The 13,664-nt window shown below is 36.0% G+C and overlaps 1 protein-coding gene across 1 annotated transcript; it reads left to right on the top strand.

Annotated features, from left to right (window-relative positions):
- Positions 1 to 2,039: 2,039 nt before the first annotated feature.
- On the top strand, positions 2,040 to 13,659 carry grk5 (G protein-coupled receptor kinase 5). Its single transcript, XM_030150093.1, has 16 exons — positions 2,040 to 2,237; positions 2,986 to 3,075; positions 3,167 to 3,279; positions 5,211 to 5,288; positions 5,998 to 6,095; positions 6,181 to 6,273; positions 7,106 to 7,169; positions 7,272 to 7,412; positions 8,823 to 9,013; positions 9,092 to 9,129; positions 9,708 to 9,797; positions 10,815 to 11,023; positions 11,125 to 11,262; positions 12,620 to 12,757; positions 12,840 to 12,974; positions 13,072 to 13,659. The coding sequence occupies exons 1-16, from the start codon at positions 2,186 to 2,188 to the stop codon at positions 13,120 to 13,122; spliced, it is 1,719 nt and encodes a 572-aa protein (XP_030005953.1). The 5' UTR covers positions 2,040 to 2,185; the 3' UTR covers positions 13,123 to 13,659.
- The last annotated feature ends 5 nt before the right edge of the window (positions 13,660 to 13,664 follow it).

The raw sequence follows: 13,664 nt of genomic DNA, 5'->3' as shown, positions 1-13,664 counted from the left end.
ACAACATTTCACGCTCCTCACGCCAGTTTAGAGTCAACAATAAACCAAGTAACTTCATCCTGAGAAACTGGACTGTGGAGCAGCCACAGAGAAACCAAACGTGGAGAAAGCAAAAAAAAAAAAAAAAACTCATATAGAAGGGTCACAGCTGGCTCAGGGATTGAACAGTGCAATAACCAATAACCAACATGAATTACTGTATCATCATGCCTCCTTATGGGGCAGCTTTACCTCATATACTTTTTAGTTTTTGGCTTAGATGAAAACACACAGGAAACTTTCCACCCACCTTAAGCAGTTTACAGTGAGACAATAAAAAGTCATCTTGTAGTGCAACACATAACAGAGTAACAATCTTAACAACTGTGTTTAGCTCTTTGTATGTATATGTATTTTAACCCATAAAAACCCAAACATCCACCATCAACCAAAACCATCTACTGATGTGAAAATGTTTAATACCTGTTGATCCACGAATCCTATCAATACATGTAAATAACTGATGTAAAATGCAGTTTGTCATCTTTTCATGGTCATCAGATATGACCCGTTTGGATATTCAGAGGCTCCGTAGTGAACGTGGAAACAGCGTCATCTTCTACAATATTAATTCACCAGTAAAACCCATGGAGTTTGGTCAATGACAGTGGATGGAGACACTTGGTTCATGTTCAGTTAATGATATTTTTTCTAAAAAAGTCAGTTTTTATGAACATCTACACAATCAATGAATTAAATATAGGAAAATATCCAATTTTGACCAAAAAAAAAAGCAAAATACAGATGATAATATTGTAATAAATGGTGATAAATCACTTAAGAAAAGTTAAATAGAGAGAAAAATTGATTTGGGAGCTGCCATAAAGATAGCACTAGGTCTTTATGGGTTAAACACACAACCACAGATTTAACAGACTGATGGTTGTGGTGAATGTGTTCAAGCAGCTGCACCACTGGGACATCAATCTGACAACAATCTTTTTTTTTTTTTTTTTTGATGGCACTGCAGACGGCCACCTCGGTGTGTTGGTGCGCATTGTTTTGTCTCTTTTTGTCTTTTAAACCTGTGTTTTTCAGCATGTATGGTAGCGTATATATGTATATAATACCTTTTCTCTTTTTCACTTCTGAAGTTAAACCCTCCTGTTTTTCTATATTCTTCTTCTTATTTTTTATTTTTGATATCTGCTTCTTTTAACTGTTTGCACCAACAGAACCAAGACAAATTCCTTGTAATGTAAAAAATTACTTGGCAATAAATCTGATTGTTTCTGATTCTGAAGACACCAACAGATGCTGCAGCAGTGTCATCTGTCCACAAGGTGTCAGTATTTACCCTCTGTAACAACTGTGGAATAAAAATGTATGCCCCAACATTTCCTCTTACATGAACTGATCTCCAAAAACCCCCTCACCTTGCTCTACTTCCTCCTGTGTTGTTGAGCTGAGTGTCTTTCTGGAGTTGTCCAAGACAGGCCACTGCCTTAATATGACATGTAAAGAGGAAGCTATGGAATTGGAGTTCATGTTTTCCCCTACTATAGCAAATTTGCATTTAAAATGAGAAATTTGCATTTGTACTTCAATGAAATAGCTCTGTAATAGCTGTAAATGTACTTTGGAGTAAACTTTTGAAGACAGTTGACACATTATTTGTGAAAAGAGGTAAAATATCTTTTGAATCTATTAAATACATAAAGAGTAATTGGTACAAATGCTGCTCATTCCAGCTTTAAGATTAACTTCCATCTTCCACATCATGTCATAATAACAGGAAATTCTTCCAATTCATGTTTTTTATGTTCAAGCCTAAATGCCAAGTGTTAAAAGATAAGTTAGAGTGCATGTCAGAGATTGACAGTTTGAGTGATTGTGAAACTTCATCACACAGATGATGTGACCTGGGGCAGTGTTTGTCCCGCCTCTCTGTCATGAGGGAGTTTCTTGTGACTCTAAGAATACAAAAAAAAACAAAAAAAAACGACGTGCACACCTCCATTCATTAGTGACTCACAGCGACTGTAGTGCAAACGGCACACCTCAGCTGTCACACTGAACTGTCAGGACAGCGGCTTTTACCTGCAGCTGGGGATGACTTCTGATTCGAGTGCATTCAGTGAATAAACAGTGAATTTCACCACTGTTTTAAACCATTTTTTAGAGGCGCACAAACACACACAGCTCTATGGAGATTGAAAGCATGGTGGCAAACAGTGCTCTTGTTAGAGCCAGAGAAGGTGAGACCTTTTTATTTTCTTTGAAGTAAATTAAGTCTGAAATGTCCAAAGTTCTTGTGAGTAGAAGAGGTGGCATGGAGACGGAGGGACATTTGATAGGATGGACTGTCAAACTCTAATCTGCAGATTTTCCTCCAGATCATTACCTTCTGTTGGGTTCAGGTGCAGCTGAGGTCTGGTGCTTCTGTCAGATGATCAGGATGAGACTGTATTGACAGTTGGACCATTCATTTTTCTAAAAACTGTCAACACCAGATGTTGACAGAGGACTGCTTTCCACTTGTGTTGTATGTTTCTGGATTGAGTCTTTGTTTATACACAGAGAAGATGCCCACTGGGGAACTGTGAATATAAGATACATTCTACATTAAACCGAAATGTGACCATTTTTCTAATATTATATTTTATATACGTGCAGTTGTTTTAATCAGTTTGTGGGAAAAATAACCCATTCTACATAAATGTACATGCAGACAGTCTTAAGGTAACAGCAGGTCTATTTGAGTTTGAGAGTAAGTGACTGAGTAATGTGGTCCCACAGGATTTGCTTACCTGTTCCCTGAGCTATTAATAGTTCATTCACTGTAGTGGTGCATACTATTGTTTGAAACCTGATTGGCTAGACAGGCACGATCACATGCACGTTTATGACATGACGTTGATGTAAACACCTCTTATCTGATCTGATCCTGATTTTTGCAGTTGTGTGTTTGAATTGAAAATAGTTGTTGTGTGTTGTTGTCTGCAGATGGAGGAAGCAAAGGCAGAAGCTACAAATGGAAGGAACTGCTTCGTTTTCCTCATATTAGTCAGTGTGTGGCTCTGGCAATGAACACTGGTGTGTGCACATGGATCTGTTTTTAAGCTGTTACTTGTTATGATGCATAATGGGAGCTGAGACGATCTCTTACTTTGTGTTTCTCTGTCAGAACGAGACTACTATAGTCTGTGTGTCAAGCAACCAATTGGCAAGAGCCTGTTTCAGCTCTTCTGCCGCAGTCGACCTGATCTGCAGAACTACATGTCCCTCCTGGACGCACTGGTACAAAACAAACTATAGAGCCTTGCACACAATTTCACATAAGAGGAGGGGTCAAAGAAAGGGTGAAAATATTTGAGGATAAAGGCTGTCATGAAGGCGGAAGCTAAAATTACTGAAAATACTGGTTTAAAAGCAAAAAGAAACAAGTGAAATTGCGAAACTTGTTCTTAAAAAGTGACGACTACCAGTGTATTTGACATGTAGTAATTAACCCATAAAGACCCAAACAGCCACTGACAACCAAAACCATCTACTGATCTAAAACGTTTAATAACTTCTGAACCACTAATCCTAACAATACATGTAAATAATAGGTGTAAAATGCAGTTCATTATCTTTTAATGGTCATCAGATATGACCCATTTGGATGTTCAGAGGCTCCGTAGTGAACGTGGAAACACCATCATCTTTTACAAAATTGATTCACCAACAAAATACTTGGAGTTTGTTAAATGTCAGTGGATGGACACATTTGGTTTATGTTCAGTTAATAATACATTTTACTGAAAAAGTCACTTTTGTTCAGGTTTTTTTTAGTGTGTATATATATATATATATATATATATATATATATATATATATATATATATATATATATATATATATATATATATATATATATATATATATATAATAACCCTCAACTTCAATCTGAGTTTTTTTGAACATCCACATGATTAGTGAATCAAATATAAGAAAATATCTTATGGTCACTAAAAGAAACACAAAAAACAGAGTATTATGGCATAATAAATTGTGATAGATCGCTTAAGGAAAGTTAAATATATAAAGAAAAATATTTTGGAACTGCCACAGAAGTAACACTGGGTCTTTATGGGTTAAAGTGGATTTATAATTATAGAAGTAGTTTAGTCTTCATGACAGTGTGAAGGAAAAGTTGAATTATACTGGTCCACAAAAATGCTTCCAGAATAAACGTAGTGAAACATTACCAAATTTGGGTCAATAATAAAGAAAAACACTAGAAACACTAGAAAACACTAGATACTAGATACTGATCAAGATGTGAATTCTATAAACTAATGACAGAATGGGTTTTACTCAAAAGGAATGTTTGTCTCTGAACGACACTGTCTGTACATTAGAATATATTCACTTTTCAGATAACTTTTAGTGTAAGATTTATACATCTGGTATATGAATGCACATACCTATGTATACATGTGATAATAACACTTTATCATCCGTCTTGAAAATATTAGTCAACCAGTAGTTTCATTTGATCAAAGTGAGTAAGATTTAACATATTTTATCCGTGAAGCAGTTTCCAAAAACTACAGACCAATGTAATAGAAATGTTTCTTTGTATTAATTAATTTTGGTGTATGATACGTCTGGTTTCAGTTTGATTCAAATCTGTTTAAAAATGCAGTTTAAAACCTGAGACCCAACTCTATTTATCTTCCTCAGATATAGCGTGTTTGTATTATGTTCTAGAAAGAAGACACAGTCACTCCTTCTACAGAATAGAATTTATAATATACGGCCCCGGAAAAAATTATTACACCACCCTTGTTTTCTTCAATTTCTTGTTCATTTGAATGCCTGGTACAACTAAAGGTATGTTTGTTTGGACAAATATTATAACAACAAAAGTAGCTCATAAGAGTTTAATTTCAGAGCTGATATCTTGCCATTTTCCATAGTTTTCTTGATAATAACCACAATCACTTCAGTTCTTACATCAATATCTATGGCATTGTACTGACAAAAACAGTGCTTTTAGACATCCCATGTTTTCTTTTCTGTCCGTTTTAGTCACATGATGTGCACAGGAATTAGTACTTGATTGCATAACCACTGTTTTTGATCACTTTTGATGGTCTAATAATTTTTTCCGTGACTGTATGTGTTAAAAAGGCCTGTTCACACACAGATCATGTTTGTATAATCCATCTTGTCTTTTTTAGGGCACTTTTGAGACCAAGTCGGACGAGGAAAGAAAAGGTTTTGGTACCAGCATCATTCAGAGATTTTTCAGTAGTCAGGTCTGAAAACTGAACAAAAATGCACATGCTCTTAATATTTGCAATATTACTTTTTTTTTAAATAACTGTTATTAACCCATAAAGACCCAAATAGCCACTGGTGACCAAAAGCTTCTACTGATCTAAACTGTTTAATACTTGTTGATCTACTAATCCTATCAATCCAGATCCAAATAATTAGTGTAAATTACAGATTGTCATCTTTTCATGGTCATCAGATATGACCCATTTGGATGTTCAGAGGCTCCGTAGTGAACGTGGAAACACCATCATCTTCTACAACATTGATTCACCAGTAAAACCCATGGAGTTGGATCAATGACAGTGGATGGACACACTAGGTTTATGTTCAGTTAATTATATATTTTTGCTGAAAGACACTTTTCTGCATTTTTCTCTGTTATTGATACAATAATCCTCAACTTTACTCTGAGCTTTTATGAACATCTACATGATCAGTGAATTAAATGTTGGAGAATACCTGATTTTCAGTGAAAAAAACACAAAATACAGAAGATAAAATAAATGGAAGGTTGAATATAGAGAAAAATTCCTTTTGGAACTGCCACAAATGTCACAGTGGGTCCTTATGGGTTAAAATGGACTTAAATAGCAGCAGAGCCACTAATCATATCAGACTGTAAATTCTGTAACACTTACCCTTCATTCCTTTCACACACTTTTTGGTATCTCGTGTTTGTGTCTTCAGTCCAATCAGTATGTGTCTCTAGTTCAGAGACATGAGCAGAGCTGCATCCAGAGTCTGGAGCACGACCCTTGTGGGGATGTGTTCAAGGCCTGCAGGGAGTAAGTCTACACCACATGTTTTGTACTGTTTCATATCTGTGCATTAAATGAAATCCTTTAACAACCAACCTGCTTTATGGATTAGAGATCTACATCAATACCTCAGCGGGAAGCCCTTCATCCAGTACCAGGACAGCATGTTTTTTGACCGCTTTATACAGTGGAAAATGGTAGAAAGGTCAGTATGTGTGTTATTCACAGATATGCCTCATAAATCCAGTGCGTAGCAAATGTGACAGTTGTGTTATTGTTCTTGACTACAGGACAAACACTGTTGGCTCTGAGCCACCTTTAACAGACAGTCAAATATGTCGAGTCAGAGCTGTGTTTAACCCATAAAGACCCAAACCTTCCACCGGCGACCAAAATCACCTACTGATCTAAAATGTTTAATACCTGTTGATCCACTAATCCTATCAATACATGAAAATAATTGGTGCAAAATGCAGTTTGTCTTCTTTTCATGGTCATCAGATATGACCCATTTGGATGTTCAGAGTCTCTGTAGTGAACGTGGAAACACCATCATCTTCTACAACACTGATTTACCAGTAAAACCCATGGAGTTGGATGGACATACTTGTTTTATGTTAAGTTAGTAATATATGTGACTGAAAAAGTCACTTTTGCAGCAGATTTCTCTGTTTTGATCTAATAATCTCTGAATTATGAGTTATGAGTTTTATGAGTTTTCATGAACATCTTAATTGGATATAGGAAATGAAATATAGGAAAATACAGGATTTACAGTGAAAAATGATAAATATAGAGGGTAATATTATAAGAAATGGTGATAAATCACAGAAATCACAGAAAGGTTAAATATTTTTTTTAAAAATTCATTTGGGAACTGATGCGAAAGTAGCACTGGGTCTTTATGGGTTAAACAAAGTAATATGAAACAGAGTGTTGTTTTTTTCTGTTCTCTGATCTTAACACACATAAATGCCATATACTGATGAGAAAGATGACTTCCTTTTGATACTGAGAGTTTACTTTTTGTTTTCAAGGCAGCCCATCACGAAACAGGCCTTCAGACAGTACAGACTCCTGGGGAAAGGAGGCTTTGGAGAGGTGAGTCTGGCTGTTAACAGCATCTAAGCTGTGACTGTGGATGTATTTTATTTGTTCTATGTGTCACCTTTAAGTCTGTCTTCATGTACATGTTCTGTGCAGGTGTGGGCTTGTCAGGTGCGAGCTTCAGGGATGATGTATGCCTGCAAAAAGCTGGAGAAGACTCATGTAAAGAAGAGGAAAGGGGAAGGCTTGGCTCTTAATGAGAAACAGATTTTGGAAACACTGGACAGTCGATTTGTCGTAAGACTCCTTCTGTTTCTCAGTCCACTTCCTTTTTGTCAGTCTCCCATTGTTTAACTAGATGCTGAGTCTGCAGCTGTGCCGTCAGCTCTGTGAGGTTGTATTTAGGACAAGCTGAGCTGAGTTAATGTACACAAGCAGACAGGTTCACAAATTCTGTGTTTGCTATAGGTACAATGTGCATGTCATAGTTAAGTGTGTTAGCATTTTAACATTTGGTGATTATCACTAAACACAAAGTACGACTGGGACAAATAGTACAGTTATTAGTTGTGACAATATTTGTTCATGAACCAAGGTGAACTGTAATTTAACCCAATAACCTAAATATGTTCCTGTATTCATATATGAGTCCCCAAACTTCATCTGTCCTTGAACTAGTTATTGAGGCCTCTCATAAAAAAAAAAAAAAAAAAAAAAAAAAAAAAACCCTTTAAATACTAATGGACATAGAATGGATAGTGAAATCAACAGGCCTAATCTAGTATTTATTAATACTTAATGTGCTTTGATATAATAAACATTTCACTTTGAAATTAACAAAAATCCAGACCTCATTTACAGAGTTATTATTTGAAACTTCCACTAGTTTTTATTTTTACTTAACTTTCAGTTAGATTTTTGATAGCGTTATGACTACATAAATATAATTTAATTTTGAAGAAATTATTAGTTTTAGTTCAGTTTTTAATTACTGTTAATGGATAATTTTTTGGTTTTATGAGTAAAGCCTTGAGTTTTAGAAGCCGAAAAGGATGAGATGAAAAACTTTCTATATAATTTCCCAAAAAATGTTTTTAGTAAAAAGTCACATTTTGTGTAAAGAGATTTTATTGTTGCTCACCATGAAGGATCAATACTGGAGGAAAACAAGACTGATTTTAATTATTTTATTTCACTTTAGTTCCAGTTGCACTGAACATTGGAGTTTGTTTATTTCAGCTGATAAATGATTTTCTTTCATTAAATATAAAAACCTTTTGGTCTGTCCGTCACGTTGTCTCTTCCTTGGGTTTTCACCTTGTAAGTACTGAGCTAGTGTGACTAACATATCTTTGATCAAACTGGATCTATTAATAACTTTAAGGGGACATTTTAGAGAAACACCCATATGTCTTACGAAAATTTTTTATCAGGAAGAACTTTTATGAATACAGGTCCAGATTTTTCAAATCTTCACACTTAAATCTCTAACCATTAAAAATCAAACAAAGACATTTTGACTGGTCATGAATAAGTTAAAAGTCCCAAAACCACCATGTTTTTGAATATTTTAAATACGTTTTACTTGTTTTCCTCTCGGTCATTGATCAGATATGTTTGACCAACACTGCCGTCCTTAGAGCCTCCATGCAGACACAGATTAAAAGCTTTCAGCGTGTTTGAACTCACGCTCTTTTCTCTTTTAAGGTGAATTTGGCGTATGCTTACGAGACCAAAAGCGCCCTTTGTATGGTTTTGACCATGATGAGTGGCGGGGACCTGAAGTTTCACATTTACAACATCGGACAGCCTGGACTGGAAAAGGACAGAGTGCAGTTCTACTCTGCAGAGGTCTGCTGTGGTTTAAGTCACCTGCACCAGAAGTCCATAGTATACAGGTCGGTGCATTCCCACATTCAGCCTGTTCTCTACCGTCCTGCAGGTACTGACTCAAATACTGTGTTTGAAACTTTCAGGGATCTCAAACCAGAAAACATTCTCCTGGATGACAATGGTTAGTACAGTCTCTGCAACAACTATATTGGTTTTCACTTATTAATGTGCTATAAATAGTTTCACAGCAACAACTAATGCATTGTAATAAACCTGCCACAGAGTGCATTCCTAGGCTGAAAAACATGATGAAATTATCTACAGTAATAATGTGACTGTGCTATTTATAGTTCCGAAATTAGACTGAACAATTCACATGATAAGAGTGGAGTACTGCCAGCAATTCAGTTCAGCCAATCGGATTCATTGTTCAGATGCATCTGCGTATTCTAGACAAGGAAGTAATGTTGACAGTGTTTTGACACGGGATGCAAACAAGACAGGTTAAGGAAGTGAAAAGACTGTGGAAATCAGGTGTGGTCTCAACTACTTTAACTAACCTGTGCACCTGTGCTTTCATTTTTGGCAACACATCACAGTTCTGTTTCTTTACAATGACTTGATAGAATAATGATGTCAGTGAAGGAGAGACAAGTAGAAACTAATAGGACTAAGGACACGTAGGTTACAAAAGCAAAAAAATCAGTATGAAAAAAACAGTTCAGTGTTTTGGTTTGTTTTTTCTTTTTCTTCCTTAAGGACACATCCGTATCTCTGACCTGGGTCTTGCTGTGAGGCTGTCGGAGGGGCAACCTGTGCGAGGCAGGGTGGGCACAGTCGGATATATGGGTAGGCATGTTCCTCATATCAGCGTCCAAGAGGAAGAGCAAGAATCTGTAGGAAGGTTTAACATTGAACAATCAACTACACTGGTCTCCAAAGTACACAATTTTTTATAAATTATCTGCCTCAGAGATAAAATGTACTAAATCTTACATACTTTAATAAGATAAATTGGAAAATGAAAGACAAAAGTGCTGATTAGCTGATGATTTCAATGCATATGATAAAGTGTTATTACACATATATATTGATTTATCTACATTTATACAATAAATTTATAAATCTACCACCAGAAAGAACCTGTAAAGTGAATGTATTGTAATGTGCAGACAGTGTTTTAATGTAGATCTGGAAGCTCCGAGACAAACATTCCTTTTGAGTAAAACCCATTCTCACATGAACCCTTTAACAACGGCAATCTCTCCAGCGGTGAATTTTGCACTTTACAGCAAAAAATTCCTGTAACTTCTGAACCGTTTGTGCTATAAAATTATAAAATATGAAGCCATAATATCAAAAAGCATGTTTGAGTAAATGTTAAATAGTTGGAAGTTTATTTTTGCAATCTCTAAAAGTTTTGTTATGGACATTTACAGTTGTCTCTGATCATAAATATGCTAAAAACTTCAAGCCTGTTTTTTTTTCTTTTTACTAAAACACACTGTTATAAGCATTTATTATTTATAATAATTATAATTAATGGCCATATGTTGAAAGTTAAGTTTTTCCTGAAAACAAAGGCGCAAAAAAGACATTTTATGACACTTTCATTGCAAAGGAAACATGAAGACACTTAGACGGCCTGATATAATGGTCTTAAAAGGGTTCATTCTCACGATTTGACCCAGAACTGTATCTTGTAAACTACAGCCAACCAGCATTTTTAACTTTCCTTTATTAGTGACTCTAACTTGGTGGAGTTTCATTGGCTACTTTTAGTTTATTTGAGGTATTTTACTTATAGACCAGTGCTATCACTGCCATGGAGAAGATGAGAAATTTGATTCATATCATGATTTTCAGCTCCTGAGGTGATCGGACATGAGTATTATGACATGAGTGCAGACTGGTGGGGCCTTGGATGTCTGATATATGAAATGACTGCAGGGCGTCCTCCGTTTCATGAATACAGAGAGTGTCCTAAAGCCTCAGAGATGGAGAGGAGGATTAGGAACGAAAAGGAGGAATATGGAGGAAGGTTTAGCAAGCATGTGAAAGACCTCTGCTCTCTGGTAAATACCTCAGATCTCCTCACAAACTACTGCACTGCCTGGTTTTACAAAATACAACTCTATCCCTGTTTGACATAATGCCTGGTTTTCCTGTATCCCAGCTGCTGAGGAAGGACCCAAAGCAGAGGTTGGGCTGTCAAGGCCCAGGGGCGTGGGAAGTAAAGGCCCACCCTTTCTTCAGATCCATTAACTTCAGGATGATGGAGGCAGGGCTGGTGGAGCCTCCATTTAAACCTGATGCAAGTACCAGGATTTTTCACACGATTCACATGAGAACTGTTGAATTCACTTCAGCCAATTAGATTAATTCTTCAGGCTGATTTTCATATTCTAGAGCAGGGGTGTCAAACTCCTTTTAGTTCAGGGGCCACATTCAGTCCAGTATGATCTGAAGTGGGCCAAACCAGTAACGTAACAGTGAAAAAAGTCAAATTACATTATGACAGTGTTTACATCTACAAAGTTTCCTTTAAAAATGTGAATATCATGAACCTGAAATTTCTTAAGAAAAATAATTGCAATTTTAACAATATTCTGCCTCAGTTGATCATTTACGATTGTGCACTGCAACTTACAGATCATAGTGGATCTACAAATACACAAAACATTTAGTAACAGGCAGAATATTGCTAAGATTTCCCTTACTTCTCTTAAGACATTCCAGGTTGTTCATATTTGTTCAGGTTATTCACATTTTGTGTGAAAGGATAGTTTGTAAATGTCAAAATTTTTATGGAAATTTTACTTTTTACACAAAAAACAAGATAAAAATTTGGAGTTGTCATTATTTTTAGGTCATTATGATAGTATTTTACTGGTCTGACCCACTTTAGATTGAATTGGCTTGTATGTGGAATATGAACTAAAAAAGATCTTAACATCCTTGATTGTTAATATTTTCAGTGCAATTCATCCCACGGGCTGGATTGGACCCTCTGGTGGACCGGTTTTTGTCAGAGGGCCATATGTTTGACACCTGTTCTAGAGAAAGAAATGACATTGAAGGTGTTTTAACATGATTCTGTGGTTTAGACTCAAAAAGGATCATCTCCAGTGAACACATTTTATTGGGTAGTCTGAAGTAAATAATAGACATGAGGTTTAGATGCTTCAAAGAAAAGAGCACTAATGATCCTCAAGTGGACTGTTATAGTGCTGTGTACAATTTGTAAAAGAAAAATTACAAAATAAAAAGCTTCAGGGCATCAGGACTAAGTTCTTGTCATTTGCCTTTTATTAGATTCTAACCTGTAGGCCTGTCTGTCAATGACTGTCCTGTAACATATGCATTTACATGTAATCTAGTGCAGGTGCAGATCTTTGTACAGTTAGCATGTCTGATTTACATATAATGAGCCTTATAACATAATCGCCTAAGTCATATTTTAGGCCAAACTGTGATATCTGCATAAAATGAGTAGCAGTGTTAAGAGAGTAAAGTTATGCAAATATCACAATTTGGCCAAAAATATGACTTAGGCAATTATGCTATGAGGCTAATGATATGTAGGGTATGTAAATAGTTAGCAAAGACTGGTGATTAATTCAGATTTGGCTGGTATAAAATGCAAACTGAATGTATTTTATGTTGTGTAGCCCAGGCTGGTGTACTGCAATGATGTGCAGGACATTGAGGAGTTTACTGCAGTGAGGGGAGTTACTCTGGACAGAACAGACAGTGACTTTTACGCCATGTTCAACACAGGCAGTGTTCCCATAACGTGGCAAAATGAGGTATGTTCATAAAGTACAATGTACTATTAGTTTCAACATAATTTTCAGACAGGCTCATTGTGTTCTTCTCCCTCTCTCATAGATGATAGAGACGGGGTGTTTCAGGGAGCTAAATATCTTTGGTCCAGCAGGATCTCGTTCTCCAGACCTGGACTGGACCAAGGCTCCTGCTGAGAACCCCAAACGCAGCCTGTTGGACCGACTCTTCCGCAGAAATGTAAGAACCCAAGCAAGAGCATTTTTGTTGTTGATGTTATTGTGTGCATTATCATGTGAAAGCTCTTTTTTTTTTTTGTTTTTTTGACCCTCTGCAGCAGCCTTCAGAGACGGCAGATGAAAAGACAGAAATGATCTCACTCCTCTGAGGCAGGACACGCCATTGTCCATTTCATACAATTAACGCATAATAGACGCAGTTCTGCTCTATTAAACAGCTTAACATAACTCTAAACTACTGTATATAGCACTATTTCCGTTAGGAAATGAAACTGATATATAATGAGATCATTGTCAGTAATATATTTGCAGTAATGTCCAGTTTTTGTTGATGCTGAGTACTTGAATTTTGATACAATTAGTACATCACCTACTGCTTCACTGTACAGATAAGATTTTGGGTTTTTTTTTTTTGTTTTTTTACCACTGTAACATTTTTTGCTACTTAGTTGTGCCCAAAAATGGATTGTATATGTTAAAAGCAGTGATTGCCAACCTCAGGATTAGGAGTTTAACATAAATTGTAATCCACAGTTTTGAAAATGCATTTGTATTACACATAGTAATTATTTTTAATGTTCATTTATAATGAAGGCAGCCTTGCATTTAAAAAGGTCTGGAGCTAAGAGGCTGAGAATCACTACTTTTCATGTAAAAAAAAAAAAAAAAAAAAAAAAAAAAAAAAACTTTT

The sequence above is a fragment of the Sphaeramia orbicularis genome, chromosome 12, assembly GCF_902148855.1.
Source record: "Sphaeramia orbicularis chromosome 12, fSphaOr1.1, whole genome shotgun sequence".
Classification (NCBI taxonomy): domain Eukaryota; kingdom Metazoa; phylum Chordata; class Actinopteri; order Kurtiformes; family Apogonidae; genus Sphaeramia; species Sphaeramia orbicularis.
Note: the sequence above shows the minus strand (reverse complement) of the source record. Positions and strands in the feature narration are given on the sequence as shown.

Coding starts and splice junctions, on each gene's coding strand:
- grk5 (XM_030150093.1), top strand. CDS start 2,186: ATGGAGATTGAAAGCATGGTGGCAAACAGTGCTCTTGTTAGAGCCAGA. Junction 9,014..9,091: donor CAGAAGTCCATAGTATACAG/GTCGGTGCATTC, acceptor TGAAACTTTCAG/GGATCTCAAACCAGAAAACA. Junction 9,798..10,814: donor GGGCACAGTCGGATATATGG/GTAGGCATGTTC, acceptor CATGATTTTCAG/CTCCTGAGGTGATCGGACAT.